Source organism: Antennarius striatus, chromosome 16 (genome assembly GCF_040054535.1).
Source record: "Antennarius striatus isolate MH-2024 chromosome 16, ASM4005453v1, whole genome shotgun sequence".
NCBI lineage: Eukaryota > Metazoa > Chordata > Actinopteri > Lophiiformes > Antennariidae > Antennarius > Antennarius striatus.
In genome coordinates, this window is record NC_090791.1 from 1477361 (window position 1) to 1496466 (window position 19106).

The 19106-nt window shown below is 46.1% G+C and overlaps 2 protein-coding genes and 1 long non-coding RNA gene across 3 annotated transcripts; 1 reads left to right on the forward strand and 2 right to left on the reverse strand.

Moving 5' to 3' along the window:
• The first annotated feature begins 2913 nt into the window (after window positions 1-2913).
• On the forward strand, window positions 2914-5599 carry LOC137609113 (uncharacterized). The gene is made up of 3 exons (XR_011038296.1): window positions 2914-3695; window positions 4292-4339; window positions 5464-5599. It is a non-coding gene; the product is annotated as an uncharacterized lncRNA (long non-coding RNA).
• LOC137609111 (keratin, type I cytoskeletal 13-like) lies at window positions 5465-9127 on the reverse strand. Its single transcript, XM_068335875.1, has 8 exons — window positions 8657-9127; window positions 8334-8416; window positions 7459-7615; window positions 7194-7355; window positions 6982-7107; window positions 5944-6018; window positions 5712-5857; window positions 5465-5622 (listed from the first exon to the last, which is right to left on the reverse strand). Exons 1-8 carry the CDS (start codon window positions 9074-9076, stop codon window positions 5517-5519), a joined length of 1275 nt encoding a protein of 424 aa, XP_068191976.1. The 5' UTR covers window positions 9077-9127; the 3' UTR covers window positions 5465-5516.
• A 1907-nt stretch (window positions 9128-11034) lies between these two features.
• On the reverse strand, window positions 11035-15754 carry LOC137609112 (keratin, type I cytoskeletal 13-like). The gene is made up of 7 exons (XM_068335876.1): window positions 15321-15754; window positions 14658-14740; window positions 14330-14486; window positions 13899-14060; window positions 13075-13200; window positions 12791-13003; window positions 11035-12641 (listed from the first exon to the last, which is right to left on the reverse strand). Exons 1-7 carry the CDS (start codon window positions 15711-15713, stop codon window positions 12618-12620), a joined length of 1158 nt encoding a protein of 385 aa, XP_068191977.1. The 5' UTR covers window positions 15714-15754; the 3' UTR covers window positions 11035-12617.
• Between the last annotated feature and the right edge of the window lie 3352 nt (window positions 15755-19106).

The window sequence follows — 19106 nt, forward strand, 5'->3', positions numbered from 1 at the left end:
GTTTTAAAAATGACTTCTTCTCTGTAGCTTCTGTGCTAACCTGTTAGCATTCATACTTAGAACGGTTGGCGGGTCTGAATGTACGCAGATGACAAGTGATTGTTTTTATTGAATTTGTCTGAGGTGAACGCAGAAAACAAAGAACTCGCCACCACCAGGTTGGGTTCTTGTAATTTCTTTGTGCAGTTGTTTGAGGTTCTCATCTGGCGGTATGTTGTAGCTCATGTAGCTTAGCTTTTAGCTCATGTAGCTTAGCTTTTAGCTAAGTAGTGATGGAAAAAGGGATAGCGCCAATATTTGACCCAATTTTACTTTAGCCAAATATAGAATGGACAAGTTTTGGTTATGCCAATCAATGCTAACAGAGTGCATGAAGCTGTGAAGGGTTTGCGGTGGACCTGACGGAGTCAGCCTCATTGGAGACCTCCCTGAACCTGAACCAATACACACCTACAACTGGTCGGAGTCATTCTAAAACCTGTCTCCACCTTCTGTGGGTGTTTAGCAGAATGCTAAACCTTTAATGGACTCTTTCACCCCCTGACAGTACGCCCTGGCTCCTGGCCAAAAAGACAGGATTGTATAATAGCTGCTCGACTACTTTTGTCTGTACCTCGGCTGTGACAGGTGGCATTTAAGTCATCATGAGAGGCTTTAGAACCTGAAGCAGAAACCAGAGAACAGAACAGACTCTGTGTTCTCTCAGGAGGTAATTATAGCACCAGGTCTTTGGGTCCTCCTGGCTTTTAAGGAGTTACATTAAGTACCATCAGTTGAGGCGGTGGTGCGGCAAAGTGGTGGGTGGCGCTGCTGCCTAGCTAGAAGTTTCCGAGTTCAACACATTTTGTTTGCATGTTTTCCCCGTGTTTTCCCACCTTTTAAAACACGCTGTAGGCGTATAAATGGCCCTTTGCGTGGTGAGCGCTGATTGGGTCAGAGACGAAGAGCGGTATTGATGGACTTTCAAGCTCATTTAGAACCTGTTAGACCATCTGCTGGTAAAAACGCTGCAGCGTTGAGGTCAGGGAAAGTTTATGCTGGCCAATATTTCCTGTCTCGTCGACCACACCCCAATTTAACACCAATCGATGATGGATGTAAGACATCTGACTTTGGAAGCAGGAGACATCACTGCAAATGTAGAAACTGCAGCACAACCTGCTCAGATCCATCAAACAGTTGTCGGGTAGATCTATAATGAGTAAAGTCAAAGATGAATCACATCTGAACTCAAGAGATAAGACGTCTTCATTCTGAGTACAGTCGTCCTCTGCCGTAAAGCCCTTCGCCTTTCACGGTCTTGCAGTTTCGCAGATTTTTAAGATTTTTTTAGAGGTTTTTTTACAGCACATTGAGTTCTGCATCAAACAATCTCCTCCATGCTGTGTCTCCTGTACGGTACACAATGTTCAGCTTTCCAAATAGACATCAGTTTTTGATAAGTTAGCTCTATTAGTCAAACATTTTCTTCCAAACAAACCCACAATATCGACAAAACTTTCCTGCACTGTGGTGCTAACCAGATGCTAACCACACAAAGTTGGACTTCTGGAAGGTAGTAGTAACACTGCTGTAGGGCGACATTACAAAATAAGGGAATCTTCAGTTTGTTGACTAAAGGAGGTTTATAACGTAAAGATGACAGCAGCAATAATTTTCAACCACGATTTAAAAAGGGTTGTAACAAAAACAAGACTATCTTCAGGATGTAGTCTGCTTCAGCTTTGGCTTTGTGCATCAGTGAGGACAGGACGCTGGACACCAACATTATCTACACAGAATAATAATACTGGATTGATTTTACTGCTACGGTTTAAACCTTGAGAGTTTAAACAAGAGTGAATAGTGTAAAAATATCCATGTTTGCCTGAGAAAAGTGTATAGAGTGGGTGGTTAGAAGTTTGACAGCCTTAAAATATGGCTGACAACTACTTGGTGGGTTATTTTTAGAACGTAATTCCCACGGTAAACAAGGGAACACTATGCTCAAACTCCGCTGATGTCTCCATAAAGTTGATGCCGCTCAGCATCCAATCGCCCGAATTCCATCTGTTCTGATCCGAGTCGAGAGGCAAAACGTTCCTCTGAATAAGGAATGAAGAAATGTAGATTTGATTGATGAGCGAAGACGTGTCATGAAAAATCGCGTTAACCCTGAAGCCAGAAAGTCACTTATCCCTCTGTGATGTTCGTGATTTGTGCGTTCATATGTCTCTGCACGCATGGGTTCAGGTGTTTGTACATCTTTATGAGCTCCTATGCAGACTATTGGACCTGCAGGAACAGGTTACAACAGCTACAGATGTTAATCTCTGCTGGGTCAAAAGTGTTTAGTTTGGATTCAATCTCAGATTCTTGTTATGCTGTTTCAGCGACGCGTCGACTTTCACTTGGTGTAACTGCCAAAAAGTTGATACTGTACCTGTACTGTACTTTCTGGAATGGGTGTGGTAACGCGACCTTCTGTCGGCGATCAGGTTCTGTCCAGACTGAGGAAGTTGAGTTAATATGACCTGGCAGTGGCCCAGACGTCTTGAAGACCGGACATTGCCCAATTTGATTCCCGCTACCGCCAACACATCCTCTGGATTGTGAGTTGATGGTGCCAAGGCTCCCAGTCACTGCCAAGACGCCCTTGAGCAAGGCACCCCCCCCCGCCCCCACAAGCTGCTGATTTGGGGTGCAATCCCTCACACGACCCTTCACTCTGTCTCCCCCTATGTATACAGACTGACTGCATGCCTACAGGCCCCTAGTGTGTTTTGTGTTTGTTCAGGGGCCTGTGTATACTGTATATGTAGATATGTGTGTGCATGTCTAACTGGAGAATGTGAAAGAGATTTTCCGGTTAAAGTATAATTCTCCTTCTTTGGAAAAATTGTCCGATGACAAAAAGTAGGAAACTGAATTTGCTTCTGGGCCACACGCCGTCGTTTCGACGTGATGTCTTCTACACCATCGACACCACCCTAACGGCCTGTGGTGGGAAATCGGGACAAAATGTTCATTCATCTTCTTATCTGCTTCTTCCGCTTTCGCCTCTCACGGGGGTTGCTGGAGACTATCTCAGCAGACTTACCAGCTAGAGGCAGGGGACATCGTGGATTGTGAGGAATCGATATTAAAGAAATTTTCTTTGCTGATGACTTGATGATGTGATGACGAAGGTCATGGGGCCAAACCGGTGGGTCCTTCGGGGGAAGGAGGTCGGGGGGTTCACGTGAGGACTCTACCTGGATGACTCACGGCAGTCGTTCCTCCATTTGCCTTGAGGTCTCAGGTTATTATTTTTGGCCACGTTGTGACCACACCTGAGCTCTGAGTGAAGCCTAAGCTCTTAAACCCGGTATCAATCAACCCCGGCAGCGGTGCTCGACTTGTCTCTGCTCGAAGACAAAAATAGTTCCCAAGCCAACCAGGTTCTTGTATTGTCCTGGAACAATTGCTGCTTTGTCAGCAACAATGAAAACACTAAAGGGAGTCCCAGTCGAACTGATGGGAGGACGGGCCTCAGACCTGAATGATAAATATACAGTAGATTCAAGTGCTGATTGAGACACAAGGGCGGAACCAGAGGTTTCTTTGACATCGTGGGACCGGATTGATTTCGGACCGGGTGGCTTTTAAGCTTTTGAACTTGTTTGCCTTAAAGGGACGGTTGGGCGTTGATTGGGGAGCTGGACGTGTGATTGCGGGTAAGTGAATCCAAATCAGGATCGCCCCCCGTTCAATCCCAGGCCGTGAGGTCGACCCATTTCTAATCAGTGCTGGCTGAATGAACGGTGCCAGAGGGCCTGATATTTAATCCCTCGCCAAACCTTTGGGACTCCTGAACACATGTCTTGTGGAAACCTGCAAAATGCTGAAAGGCGTTTCAGGAAATTAAACCTTCAGCGGAGTTAACAAGCAAAAAATGACTCACATGTATTGATACAAAACCCGACCTCATGGATCGTGGATTTTATTTGAAAAACTTTACGGCGAGTTTCTGATTTATCTTTTCTTTTGAATCGGGAAATGTAAAAAGTACAACAAGGAAAAATTTTAGTTTGAAACCCATTTTTCATCTCGGATCACTGAAACCAATAATCAGTAAAACGCTATCGTCTGTTCCCATTTAACGGTTCTGGTGTTCTGTGAAGGATCCACCTGGAGTAGAATTCCCAGATCGGATCTGACCCATATCGTAGTCGGAGCTGCTGCGACACGTTTAACGACCAATAATCAACTCATTTTAATATTTGTTTGTTGTTGTTCTTTTGTTTTTGTTGACATGACCTCGTCCAATCAGCTCCTCCGCCTCCTTGGAGAGGAAAGGAGTCATCTTCCGCATCACGTGGTGAGAGATTTACAGCCAGGCCGCATTACATAACACAGACTTGACAGGTCGCCCCGGGCGGGGGAGGTGCGGGGATTAATGAAACAATGTATGTCAGTCGCCGCCACCGAGCGCAGCCAATCGGTGCTCAGCACCTGCAAACGGCGTTCAACTTTCTGTCAGCACATGTGAGGAAGATGGATGGGTGAGTGACACGTTTATCACCCGGTTTTAAATGAGACGAGGAGGTTTCAAAAGCTTTGGAGACAAGAAGAAAAAAGATTTTGAAAAGTTTATAATTTAAATTCACTTCCAAAAAAAAAGGTTAAAAAAATGAGAGGAAAAAAAGTCCGAACTTGTTCGGGTGAGAAGATATTTTTACCGGGGAGTCGACCTGGATGTCGGATTACTGACGGATGACAGGTGTGTTGGTGGGCGTGGCCTGCTACTGTAAGGACCTTTGGTAGAGCTGAATTTTATTTTGGTCGTAAGACTTCATTGACAGGTACTTTGACTTGTGGCGCCACCTGCTGTTGGCGACATGTTGGCGAAAGTGACTCTCCTGTTTTTTGTGGAAAGTTTTTTTTCCCCCCGTCCCTCCAGGACTCGACAGGACAAGCGGTTCAAGACGATGATCGGTATTCTGTTGCCTCCGAGGCAAAAAGACTGAAAAATCGTTTTACGTAACGTTTCTTCCTCTAATTAAATTTTTTAAATCCAATCCCGACGCGTTCTGAGGACGAAGCAGCATCTCTGAAGCCTGAAGGAGCGTTTCTGTTCAAACCCGTCTGAAAGTCACGTCGGGACCGAAGACGACCAGCAGGGGGCAGCGCTGCAGAATTATGACGACAGTATTTTATGTTCTTTCATCTCTAATTTCAGCCTTTTTAGTCTGCAGCTGATTGATTCATTGAATTATAATAATCGCCACATCTGATTTATTGATCTTGTCTCTGATGACTGGATAACTAATCGATCTCATACTGATTGATCTGATTGATTGACCTGTCTCAGCTTCCATACGTTTTGCTCTTTTTTAGCTGTTTTATCCTTACAGTGTGTATTTAAATGAAGGTAACCATGGCAACGAACTGTACAAAAGAAAACAGACTTTTGGATTTTTATTTTATTGTTTTTATTTTCAGGTGAGCGTCGCTGACTGACGACGATGATTATGATGATGATGAAGGCGACTGACTCAGCGGATGATAGACGAGGAGGTGGTGGAGGAGACCGTCCGCCCGTCAACCACCTCCTCCAGCACCACCACCCGCCTGGTCGTAGTTGAGGAGGAGCTGGAGGCTCTGTCGACCAATGAGAACGTAGTCAGAAAATCAGCTTCTGGACCAGGTTTCTGGATCAGTGCTCCGGGTTCTGGACCCGGCGGTCTCACCTGCTCGACTCGCCCTCCAGCAGCCTCCGGTACTCGGCGATCTCCATCTCCAGCCGGGTCTTGATGTCCAGCAGCATCCGGTACTCACTTCCCTGACGCTCCAGGTCGGCCTTGAGCTGCATCAGCTGGTCCTCCAGGCAGGTCACCTGTGTGTGTGCAAAGTATTATGGGTCAGACTCAGTTCAGGGCACCTGAAGAATGAGGGGTTTTCAGTTCAAACATGTGGTCTGACCTGCGACTGGTACCCAGACAGAATCATGGAGTATCGGCTCTGTGTGTCGGCCAGAGTTCCCTCCAGAGACGCTTTCTGTGGGGGGGGACAGAACATGGACATCAGGTCTGGACCGACCTGGTTCTGTTGTAGAATAACAAGCTATAACAGTAGATACAGGTTCTTGTCGAGGGTCTAGCCCCCCAAAACAGATAAAAAAGGCTGACCAATCAGAACAGAGGAGGTATCCGATTGGATGTTCAATCACCCATTGAAAAACCTGAAACCACCTGAAATTGCCCAGATCCAAACTGGACCTGAGCTGAACCTTAACTGGACCTAAACTGGACCTGAACTGGACCTAAACTGGACCTAAACTGGACCTGAACTGGACCTGAACTGGACCTAAACTGGACCTAAACTGGACCTGAACTGGTCCTGAACTGGACCTGAACTGGACCTGAACCTGAACTGGACCTAAACTGGACCTGAACTGAACCTGAACTGGACCTAAACTGGACCTGAACTGGACCTAAGCTGGACCTGAACTGGACCTGAACTGGACCTAAACTGGACCTGAACTGGACCTAAACTGGACCTAAGCTGAACCTGAACTGGACCTAAACTGAACCTGAACTGGACCTAAACTGGACCTAAGCTGAACCTGAACTGGACCTGAACTGAACCTGAACTGGACCTAAACTGGACCTGAACTGGACCTAAACTGGACCTGAACTGGACCTAAACTGGACCTGAACTGGACCTAAACTGGACCTAAGCTGAACCTGAACTGGACCTGAACTAGACCTGAACTGGACCTAAACTGAACCTGAACTGGACATGAACTGGACATGAACTGGGGTTTTCTGAACACCGGTCTAGATATCAAGGCCTCTAGATATCAGAGTCTGGGAACCCGTTGAAACTGGTTTGTCATTCTGGTTCTTCACTTCCTGTTTGGGCGGGGCTGACCTCTGCTCAGGATTTAACTTGATGTATTGGCGTTGTTTTGTTTGTGTTTTTCTTGCAGTGACTTCTGGATTCCGTGGCGCCGCTCACCAAACTCAACGCCGCCTGCAGCTCGATCTGCAGTGCCTGGCACCTCCGTCTGAACTCCGTCACCTCTGACTTGGACGACTCGAGCGTGACCGTCTGGGTCACCATCTGTTTCTTCAATGCCTCTGTCTGCACACACACACACAAACACACACATTTATTCGACAAACACATCACATCTTCCATGTCGACAGGAAGTGATGTCACAGCCTCACCTCGGCGAGGAACCACTTCTCCAGCTCCTTCTGGTTCTTGGCGGTGATGGCCTCGTAGTGCTCCCTCACTTCAGCGATGACCTTGGTGAGGTCTTCCTGGGGGGCGGCGTCCACCTCCACGGTGACCTGACCGCCCATCTGGGCCCTCAGCGCCCGCAGCTCCTGCAGACAGACAAACCGGACCAAGTTCTGGTTCTGGACTCTAATGTTTCCGGGTGCAGTACGCAGAACGGCCACCAGAGGGCGCCACGGAGCCATCATCTACCTCCTCGTGGTTCCTCTTCAGGTAGGCCAGCTCCTCCCTCAGGCCGTCGATCTGCATGCTCAGGTCGCTCTTGCTCAGGTTCAGTTCCTCCAGGACCCGCTTCAGACCAGCAATGTCCGATTCCACTGAGAGCCGCATGGCCAGCTCGGCCTCGTACCTACGGCGGCGGAAGGTGAGGAACACGATTCATCCATCACACAACTGAAAACCACTCGTTTTTGGTCTGTTGCTGCTGCTTGACCCGTCGATCAGCACCCCCTACTGCCCGGATGTCTGAGGTCTGAGACCAATCAGATCAATAATCAGATCTTTAATCACAGGAAACTGATTTGTGGACTACCAGTTTTGTTTTAGCATTCCAAAATAAAAAAGAAATAAAAATAGCATGTTGAGGAATTCCAGATCTGTACCGGCTGCTGCTACAACATCGCTAAGCTAATATCATTGTAGAAAAAAGTCAACATTAATTTATGAAGTTGTTGATGCGCCATTTAAAGTTCATGTATTCATGATCTGTTAATAAAAACATTTTGATACGCTGAACTTAGCTAAAATTAGATATAAAAAACACTACTAGCCAGCTGATAAGATAAGGCTAAGCTAAATTCAGCTCTTATGGTGGATGTTTAGGTGTGGTCATGCTAACTGAGATATGTCTAACATGACCTAAGCTAAGAAATTTGACCTTAGCTAACTAGCTGTGCTGAAATTAGTCTCAATAGCTGTGTCGTCATAAATATTTTATCTTCTTGGTTGTTAGCCAAGCAGGAAGAGAGTTTTCGCTTGTGGGGAGGGTTGGTTGAGGGCGGGGTTGGTCGGTTAAGGTGGGAGGGGTGTCGGTTTAGGTGGGAGGAGCGTCGGTCGCGGGGACTCACTTGTTCTTGAAGTCCTCAGCAGCCAGGCGAGCGTTGTCGATGCTCAGGTGGATGGCGCCATTGGCCCTGGTGGCGGCTTGGATCTGCAGAAGCAACATTGTGATGATGTCATCGTTCAACACAAAATGTTTCCTGGACAGAAGGTCGCCAGCTACTGGTGGGAGGAGCCAGGCCGTAGAGGCTTAAGTTAGGGTACTCGTTGCCAAACTGAAGCTAATGGTGATCAAGGGATGATAAATCAACCATCACTTCCATCTGTAACCTGTGATGCTTCATCATACCTGTCCTGAGCCACGCCCCTCACCTGTGAGGACAAGTCTTACCTTATTGTTGAGGTCGTTGATGGTGGCATAGAAGGCGCTGTAGTCCCGGGCGGAGGGGCCCACCCGGCTCTCCAGGTACTTGCGTATCTTCATCTCCAGCTCCAGGTTGGCCTTCTCCAGCGCTGTCACCTTGTCCAGGTAGGACGCCAGGCGGTTGTTCAGGTTCTGCATGGTGGACTTCTCGTTGCAGATGAGCCCGTCGTCGAACCCGGAGGCGCCGTAGCTCATGGAGGACGACTGGCCGCCACCGATGGTGCCACTGGAGGACATGCGGGTCCATCGGCCATCAGTTCCCCCATACAAGCTGGCCGAGCGCCTGACGGACTGCCCACCGATGAGGGAACCGGCGCCGGTGGATGCCATTCCACTGCCGGCGGTAGATCTCATGGAGAAGGAGGACTGAGAGACGCGGGTGGACATGATGGATGGTTCTGCTGTGAAGTCGACGCAGCGAGTGACGAACGTTGCGACTCGCCTTCTTTTTAAGAATCGCTCGACACGCCCGATGGAGGGTGAGGCGCACCTGAAGGAGGTGTGGTCAGGGAAAAATGTAACCTTCAAGCATCACAATGGCCTCCAGAAGCTGCAGGCATCATGTGACCTTTGGGTTGGACCAAGTAGAAGTCAAAGTGGTGGAATGAATGTGGGTGGAGGAGATAATTACACCTCTGATGTTTACTTGGCAGCAAGTGAAGGGTAAAGGTGAACGGGCAACGCTTCACCTGCGACTAAACCGAGGATGGTTTAGTCGCGCTTTGTTTTATGACAAAGCTGCAGAAAACGGCTGAGAAAGAAGAAAGAAGCATTCTGTCTTAAAATCAATCCAGGACTCTCAACAAACGCAAACAAAACTCAACGTGAAAGTTAAGAACCGTCGTCATGGTTGCCATCTTTTTGCGTCTGCAGACCATGGGATGTTTGTTTTTATGTCGGAGATGAAAAGACCACGCGCAAGCGGATGAAGTGGCTAAGAAGATGAATGGATGAAAAGACCGCCCACGTTGAGGATTCCCCAGAGGCTCTGATGTCAGTGTTCTCAACAGGGTTCTGTGATGTGCTGGCGGCGCATCCAGGGGAGTGTACCCCACCTCTCGTCCGTAGCCAGTAAGGAAAGGTTCTAAACCTCCTTCAACACCAAACCCAACTCATCCCCTGCCTCTGTGCCCAGAACCTCCTGAACATTGGGCCAGAACGTCTCGATTTACATAAGACCAGTTCACCTCAGAGCACTTCAGTTTGCTTCTGTTCCCTTGAGTTGAATCTCTGCCAGTTCGTTACATCACTTTGTTTTCGCAGATTTCAATTTTCGCCACTTTTCCTTTGAACAGATCCTCATTCCAACCTGTCACGCCCTGCTGAAGGTGTTCTATCTGTCATTACAACCGTCAATCACACCCCGATGCCACGAACCGCCGTGTGCAGAATGCTGGTCTGGGATCAGCCAGCATCAAATCAATGCCAACTAACCGGTTTGGACACTCTCATTGTTTCGTGAAAGCTGTGTTTGAATCCCCACGGTGATGCAACAGCAGTAATAAGAGCCAGCCGTCAGTCATCGAACCCCCCCCCAGTAATCCGTCTGTGCAGGACCAGCCAGTCTTTAAATAAACTTACTCAGGTTAGCCCAGCTGCTTCAAGACCAGCTTCATTCAGACCCCCACAAAGTTTCACAATATAGAAAAACCAGAAATAAGAAGTTCTCAGGCAGCCATCACACTTTTTTAAACTGGGGTGTGGAGCGATTCCCATTGCAACCACTGGACAAACCCAGGTTGTGCTAATGGGACCAGAACCTCTGTCCCAGAGAATGAGAGCAAACCAATGCAGGAATCAGTTCAAATATCAGCAATTTATAAACATTACAAAAAGTAAGCGAAGAAACCACCGAAAAAAGATCACATACAGTAATACCTCGCGCATTTGCGCTTTGACATGCGTGATTTTTCCTCATTGCGGATTTTTAATAGGTAGTCAAGTGATACCATATGTGCATTATATTGGCTGAGGCATCCAGAAGTGCGCCACGTTCAGTGAGTATCGGACGGCAGCGCACCATGACACACAGAAGTGGTTTAAGCAGTCGGTAAAAGTGTGGGAAAAGGTAATACAGATATTAATATCAGTGGTTTAATATCAGTATGGGAAGGGTTCAAAAACGTTTGAATTACTGTAAATAATAAGTTCAATAGTTTGTTGCTATTTTGCGGAATTCTTTATATGTGTGTGGTTCCTGGAATCCATTAACCGTGAGTAACGAGGGCACACTGTATTAGAATTTTATATGGTAAATTAAAAGTGTATTAAAAGTAGTCAAACACAAATTTTTGAATTTATTCTGCAGTTTTAAATGCTGACCACTAGGGGCACCACAAGCGGATTGGTTAACCTGTAGCAGCTTTTCTAAATCGATGTAAAATAATTTTAGCATTTTTATGTCAGCGGAGCACATCCCAGCTGGTCCAGAGATGGAGCTGTAGTTCTCCTATGTGGCCACTAGGGGGTGGTCTTCACCAACACAAGAACACCTGCAGTTTCTCTACCTGTGTAATTTCACATCACAGTGAGTGGTCTCTTTCTCCACCGATGACTTCAGTCCAAGAGAAATCTGGTGCCAGTCAGACCAGAAGGAACCCAGGAGGACCTCAGTTAGTTTGGACGGCTCTTTCTTTGGATCACTTGATTGGACAGAATCGTCTCTGGTTGACAACTGATGACTGAGTTCACATTAAATGTGAATCAGTAAAGATCATCAGAACATCCATGAAACCCAACAAAGACTAGAGGTAAGAGTTTATCTTTTAACTGAGACCCAACGGTCCCCGTTGCCTGACCAGACATCAGACTCTTAGACCCGAACCAGGAACCACAAAACCATGTTTACATCCGGTGGATCTGGATTTGTATTATTCATACCAGCCACTAAATCCACCTGATTTTTGTTGCCTTTTAGCTTTTCTTATTATTCCTGAGGACAATCAACAGAGAAACAATCTGCAGCGTTCTGTCCTGGCCAACCATCAACTCTACCCGTGCGTAAAACGTAAAAGTTTGACTTCCGAAGGTAAATGTTGGCGTCCCTCAGGCTCTATGAAGCCAGAAAGTATGTTGTTTCAGACTGCGGGCCATGTGGACAATCATAGGAAGTCAAACTCAGGTCCCACCAGCCACCGGACGATAGTCACACACGTACCAGGACTTTGTGGTCTCATCTTGGACTCCAGTTCTTTCTTGTTGGTGCCCTGGAGCCTTGTAGAACCAACAGGTCCTGCAAGAAGAACCTGGGTACACTTGTGTGTTGTTACTTTTACTTTTCGTCTGTGTTGTTTGTGGTGATCTCCTCAACTCCTCATGGATGTTTTTCAGGAGTTGATGGACTTACATGTTGAATGAGCTCCTCATTGTGGAGTACACGTAGCTGCGGGTTTAGAAGGAGGTTCTTGACTAAAGGAAGTTTGGTTGTCGTCTGAATGGAGATATTTTTCAGGAACTATGACCTTTTAGTTTTATTTTTATTCGGGACACTCTTACTCTAAACATGTTTTATTAGGCCAAAGACCCCATCAAAGGTTCTGGAGAAGTCCAGAGGGTGGATTCTCACAGTGCCACCTTCCAGAAGCAGGTGTTTGATGGCTTGATTCAGGAGGTAGATGGTGGCAGTATCTTCAACTTCAATCCCATGGTGTATTACCTTCATGTCATGTGATTGAATTGGACTTTTAGAACTCTCATGTGCACCTGATCAGAAACCTTGAGTTGCTCCTCCAGCGCAGAAAGACAGATAATGATTTCACTCTATCATAAAAAATGATGTAAATAAATGAAACTCATGCCAGAGGACAAGAAACAAACAATTTTCAGTTCATCAGAATCTTTTTATTTCTTTCTGAGAACGGCTGACATTTTGTTGTCTCTTGGTTTAGGTTGAGATTCGTTTTCCTCTTTGATGATGATGATGAGAGCTTCATGATTGGCTGATGACAAGAGTCTGAAGGAAAAAACAACAGTTAGCTTTCCTTGAGACCCGGTAACATTTTTAATACCTTTAGCTTTAGTTTGCGTTGGTTAGTTTTCATGACTCTGTTTTTTAGATTGTTCATATTAGTTGTGGACTGTAGTTTGGACTAGTGAACTTACTCCCCCATCAAGAAGTCTCCTGTACTCGGCGATCTCCATCTCCAGTCTGGCCTTGGTGTCCAGCAGCATCTGATACTCTTGTGCCTGGCGTTCCAGGTCAGCCCTCAGCCGGCTCAGCTGGTCCTCCAGAGACGCCACCTGGCTCTGGTAACTGGCAAGCGTGGTGGCGTACTGGTTCTGCGTGTCGGCGAGGGTTCCCTCCAGAGACGCTTTCTGTTGGAGAAGAACCATCGTGAGGAGATGCTTGAACTGTTGATTTGTGGTCATACCTGGTAGAAACCCACCATGCTGAGCTGTGCTTGGAGTTCGATTTCCAGGCTCTGCAGGGTGCGTCTGATTTCCGTAATCTCAGAGCGTGATGACTGAAGGGTCTCTGTGCTCACGGCAACTTCCTTGTTGAGATCTGCAGACTACAAGAAGAAGAACAAAAGTGACTTCTTTATTGAGCTCCACAGTCTAAAAGAACAACCACAGGAAGTAAAGTAAGCTTTGAGTTTAAATGCCCTGATTATTTGACATGTACGCTGATGAAACTCCACTGTTCACTGGTTCTGTTGAGACATTTCGACTTTATGCTGCTCAGTGATGAAACATAATGTCAAAAAATTTAAAAGGGATTATTATTCATGTGATTTACTCCGTCTAAATAATCTATTCAACACCTTTGTCACAGAAGTCTTGATGTTCACAATGACGTTTTATATACGACAGTAATGCATTACAGATTATTGCGCAATCTCAAGTTATTCATTCCATTTGAATCTTTTAATTCATTGACATTGACACATCACGATTGAAAACATGATAGTAAATATGAAGCTGTGAATTGAATAGTTGTGTTAAAATTAGATTGAATTTTTAAACTGGAAAACTTCTCTTGTATTTTTTTGCATGTGTTACTTGTGCTTTAAAGATACATATAAATCTATTGCATATTGTTTTGGTGCATTTATGAAAAAAATTGTCTTTTGATAATTTTGATGGAGTCTCTTTGGAAAGACTTTTGCTTGTATGAATGAGTGTATTTAATACGGTAAGTCAAAAAGAAGGTAAATGACATTCGTGACTGTGAAATCCATCCAAGGAGGTCGCTAACATCAACACTCACTTTGGCCTCAAACCAGCTCTGCAATTCTTTTAAGTTCTTGGCAGAAAGGGATTCGTATTGCTGTCTGATTCCAGAGATGACAGACGTTAGGTCCTGCTGTGGAGCGGCGTCCACCTCCACGTTCACCCGACCCCCCACCAGGGCTCCCAGAGCCAGCAGGTCCTGCAAGAAATCAAATTCAGGTTGAATTTTTTAGCAGTAATCAGTCGTTCAAATCACCTCCTGCTGTCAGATTCTCAAGGATTCTTTAAACTAAATGTCTGATCATGTAAAAAAAAAGTCCAACTTTGATTTACTGATGCTAATGTAGTTTTTTCATATCTTCTGTCTGTAAAATCACAAGGACATCTTCCAGAAGAGGATAAAATAATCTGAAGCAGCATTACGAAGTTTACTTAACCCCTCATAATGAGGTTCAGTTTTCCGCCCACCTCCTCGTGGTTCTTCTTGAGGACTATCAGCTCCTCCCTCAGAGCTTCCAGCTGCATCTCCAGGTCGGACCTGGTCAGGGTCAGTTCATCCAGAAGCCTCCTCAACCCGGCGATGTCGGCCTCCACCGACTGACGCATGGCCAGCTCGTTCTCATACCTACACAACAATCAAACAGGCTGCTAGAGAGGTACCTCTAGTGGTTGTGTAAGGCACCACGGCCAATAAGGATGGTTTGTTTGAAACATGGCTGCCAACTTTTTCGAAATGCAGAAATTCATTCGAAAACACATTGATGGTGTTCATGACCAATATGAGACATATACTCACTTGACTTTGAAATCGTCAGCTGCTAGCTTAGCGTTATCAATGGCGAGGTAGAGGGATCCGTTCAAACTGGTGGCAGCGAAGATCTGAAACAAGACAAGAGTCAACTGGAGGGGTTTGTATTTGATGAAAGGAAGATTTGATTTTCATGTCTTTCTTTAACTTACTGTCATACAATATGAAACCTGTTTGTTTCGATCATTTAGGAAAGATATGTGAGCTAAACCACCTTTTTACTCGTGTGGACCAGTTGGTTTGGTTCTTAGAGGGTTGAAGGTGTGAAATTGACTGATATTGACTCAAATAACAGAATATGAAAGTCAAATGAATGTATAAACATTATGGCGTACACCTGACTTCTGGGGACGTACTTCAGCTCCAGTTGGGCGTGGTTGTAGGTTTGTGTATAACCTCCTAGCTAATCCTGATCCTGATTTGAATCGGCCGACTCTTTTGAAGCAGCAACAAGTGTTACTCCAAGTCTAGCAAATATTGCTTGAACAGCGTTTCTTTACTCATGTAAAACTTTTCTGGGACTGGATGTTCTGGTTTGATTGGGCGTGGCTGAGACCCGCTGCTAGTCTTTCGATTTATAAAACATTTTGACCGACCAAGTTTGACCTGATGTCTGCCGTGCCGTCCGATAAACAACGGATCCGGTCTTACCTTGTCCTGCAGGTCGCTGATGGTGACCATGTATGCAGCCCAGTCACGCGCCTCGGGTTTGGTCTTGCTCTCCAGCAACATCTTGATCTTCAACTCCAGCTCAGCATTAGCTTCCTCCAGCTTGCGCACCTTGTCCAGGTAGGATGCCAGGCGGTCGTTGAGGTTCTGCATGGTGGCCTTTTCGTTGTCACCAAAATTAAAGGACTCACACATGGAGGCAACAGCGGCACCACCAGCACCAGAGAACCCAGTAGCGTAGATGCCTCTGTTGCCACCACTTGAGCTGGAGATGCGGATTCCCGACCCTCCAGCGCCGCCATACACGCTGGGGGATCTCGCGGCGCTAAGGCGGCTTCCGCTGGAGTAGTTGATGGATTTTGCGTAGTAAGTCATGGTGAAGTCGTCTGCCCTGTCAGGTGAAGAGGAGAGAACGAGCGAGAGGTCGGACTGGACTCCTTTTATTCATCACCACTTTAAGGAGGGGCCAAAGCCACGCCCTTTACGCCACCTGAGGGCTTGAGATGCAGAATAAATGGAGGAGCAGATGGATCACGTTTTATACAAAGGTGCTTCACATGAGTCCTCTGTGCACGTCAGGTGATTTCATCGTTTGTTCAGGTTTATCTCCTATTTTCATCAAACCTGTTTTACGAGCAGAGAACCCCGAGCCTCCCCCACCACACATCCCATCATTTCTTTCTGCTTACCCAGACTTATACGTTTATTTTTGGTCCATCAGATGAACCAGATTGTTCTTCTTCAAGAGATATGGACACCAGAGTTGTCGTCTTCACCTCATGACATGACCGATCAAGAACTGAAATGATCGTCGGCTAGAAATCATTTCAAGAATGATTTCCAGCGTGTTAAACTTAATAAAATCATGGAATATCAGAAAAAAAAGTTGGCCAAGAAATGTTCAAAAAAGTGACACTTCATAATATTTTGAATATTTGTTTTAGATCATTTACACTAAATAATGACATCGTTAAACGAATAATGCTTCACTTAACAGGACAAAAGTGTTTATGAAATAACATATTTCAGTCAGTTATGTGCATATGAGTGAAAGTGTGTTTTTGGTAACAGGATCTGTTTCCTCATTGCTTTGGGACAATTAGGAGCCCCACCTTCAGTAAGCTGAGTTGATAAATGTTGACAAAATCAATTATATTCCTTGAAAAAAAAGTTGAATTTAACAGGTAAAGTAAAAACTGAAACCTCACTTTGAATGAAGTTCAACAGAATGTGTCATTCATCACTACAGAAACAATACAATTAAGAGACAACAGCGGAAATGAAACTAAAGTAGAAATTAATTTTAATGTCATTAAAAGTACTTAGAAACTACACTTGTAGAGGACCTGTCAGTAGCTTTGCTCGTTGAGAATAGTTGGCGTTGGTTACTGCGTACAGTTAGCGTTAGCTGCTGAGTACTGTTCGCTATGGATGGTACTGTGGACTGGAGAACCCACAATGTTCCCCGTCAACCAGTCTCCTGTGCTTGGTGATGTCGATTGTGGTCCCCACCAGACTCTGGTACCCCGCCAACATGCTGGGGAGTGTGGGGAGATGCTTGACTGTGAGATCCATATATTATGTTGTTGTTTATTTGACATTGTTAATATCGGGTTGTTGTTTTTTTTTAATCATTTTCCTGTTCGTGAACCACTTCTGCAGCTGTCTTTGGTTCTTGGAGACAACAGTCTGGTATTACTCTCTGATTCCAGCGATAACAGTATTCCCGTCCTGCAAACAAAGTGGGGACCACCTCCACGGTCCCTTGCCTTCCCACGGGGTCCCTCAGAGCCAGCGGGTCCTGCAGGTTCCGCTCAGGGTCAGTAGGTCCAGGACCTTCATTGTGTAAATCCCAGAATTTGCACAATGGCCAAAGAAGCTGATTCAACAGGGAGAAGGCCCTCTAGTAGTCATATGTTGAAACACATCAGATCTTATTTTTATGAACGCTTCAGCTGCCAACTGCATCTTTTCTCATGTGGACCTGTTTGGTTTCTTAAAATGGCTTGAAATTCTGAAGTTGAGTGAAGTAGAATATTTAAAAAAATGTCCTTCTCACCCTTGTGGGGTGGTATCTGTCATCCTCAAGCTCGGGTCCTCTGCCAGAGGCCTGGGAGTCTGAGGGTTCTGCGCAGTATCTTAGCTGTTCCTAGGACTGGGCTCTTCTAGACTGAGGCTTGAGATGTTCCAGGAATCTGTTGGAACCACTCTTCCAGTTTGGGGGTCACTGCCCCAAGTGCTCCTACTACCACGGGGACCACGTTAACCTTGACCTTCCACCACTGTTCCAGCTGTTCTTTCAACCCTTGATACTTCTCGATCTTTTCGTGTTCCTTCTTCCTGATGTTGGCATCAGCTGGAATCGCCACATCTATCACCACTGCTCTCTTCTGCTCTTTGTCCATCACCACTATGTCTGGTTTGTTAGCCAGCAGCTGTTTGTCGATCTGGAAGCTGAAGTCCCACAGGATCTTAGCCTTGTCGTTCTCAACCACCTTCGGTGGTATGTCCCATTGGGATTTGGGTACTTCTAGTCCATACTGTGTACAGATGTTCCTGTACACTATCACAGCTACTTGGTTGTGCCTCTCCATGTATGCTGAGCTGGCGAGCATCTTACACCCTGCTACCACATGCTGGACTGACTCTGGGGCTCCTTGGGTCAGATCTACTGTGGTAGATATTGCTCTTGTACTTGGGGCCTGTTCTTGTGCTGCCATGATCAGTGCCTCTGTGCTCTCTGTCAGTCCAGCTTTATTCAGCCATTGGTAGGTCTTCTTGATATCAGCCACTTCCTCTATCTGACGGTGGTACATGCCGTGTAGGGGCTTGTCCCCCAATGTTGTCTCCTCCTCCTCCTCTTCCTCCTCAGGTTTCTGCTGTCTAAGGCATTCACTGAGCAGTTCATCTGTTGGGGCCATCTTCCTGATGTACTCTTGGATTTTTGATGTCTCATGTGGGACAGTGGCCTGATGCTCACTAGTCCTTGGCCTCCCTCTTTCCGCTTAGTGTACAGCTTCAGGGTACTGGACTTGAGGTGAAATCCTTCATACATGGTGAGGTGCTTTCTCGTCTTGATGTCTGTGGCTTTTATCTCCTCCTTTGGAGGTATTTGGCTGTGGATGACTTCCTTGCGGCCTCCTCATGGTTGCCATTAGCCTGTGACATTCCAAGGTATTTGTAGCTGTCCTTGATGTCTTCTATCCTGCCCCCTGGTAGGTTGACCCCTTCAGTTCTGATCATCTTGCCTCTTCTTGATACCATCCGGCCACATTTGTCTAATCCGAATGACATCCCTATGTCGTCGCTGTAGATCCTGGTGGTGTAGATCAGTGAGTCAATTTCTCGCTCATTCCTGGCATACAGTTTGATGTCATCCATGTAGAGGAGATGGCTGATTGTTGTCCCGCTTCGGAATTAGTATCCGTAGCCACTCTTTGTGATGATGTGACTGAGGGGGTTCAGGCCTATGCAGAACAGCAGTGGTGATAGTGCATCCCCTTGGTATATGCCGCACTTGATGTTAACTTGGGCAATTGGCTTGGAGTTAGTCTCCAGGGTTGTCTTCCACTTCCCCATTGAGTTCTTGATGAAAGCTCTTAGTGTCCTGTTGATCTTATACAGTTCCAGACATTCCAGTATCCACGTGTGTGGCATTGAATCGTAGGCTTTCTGGTAATCTATCGAGGTGGTGCACAAGTTGGTTTGCTTATTCTTACAGTCTGTGTACTGCTGTCCACCTGTCCACCAGTAGCTGGTGCTTGGCTC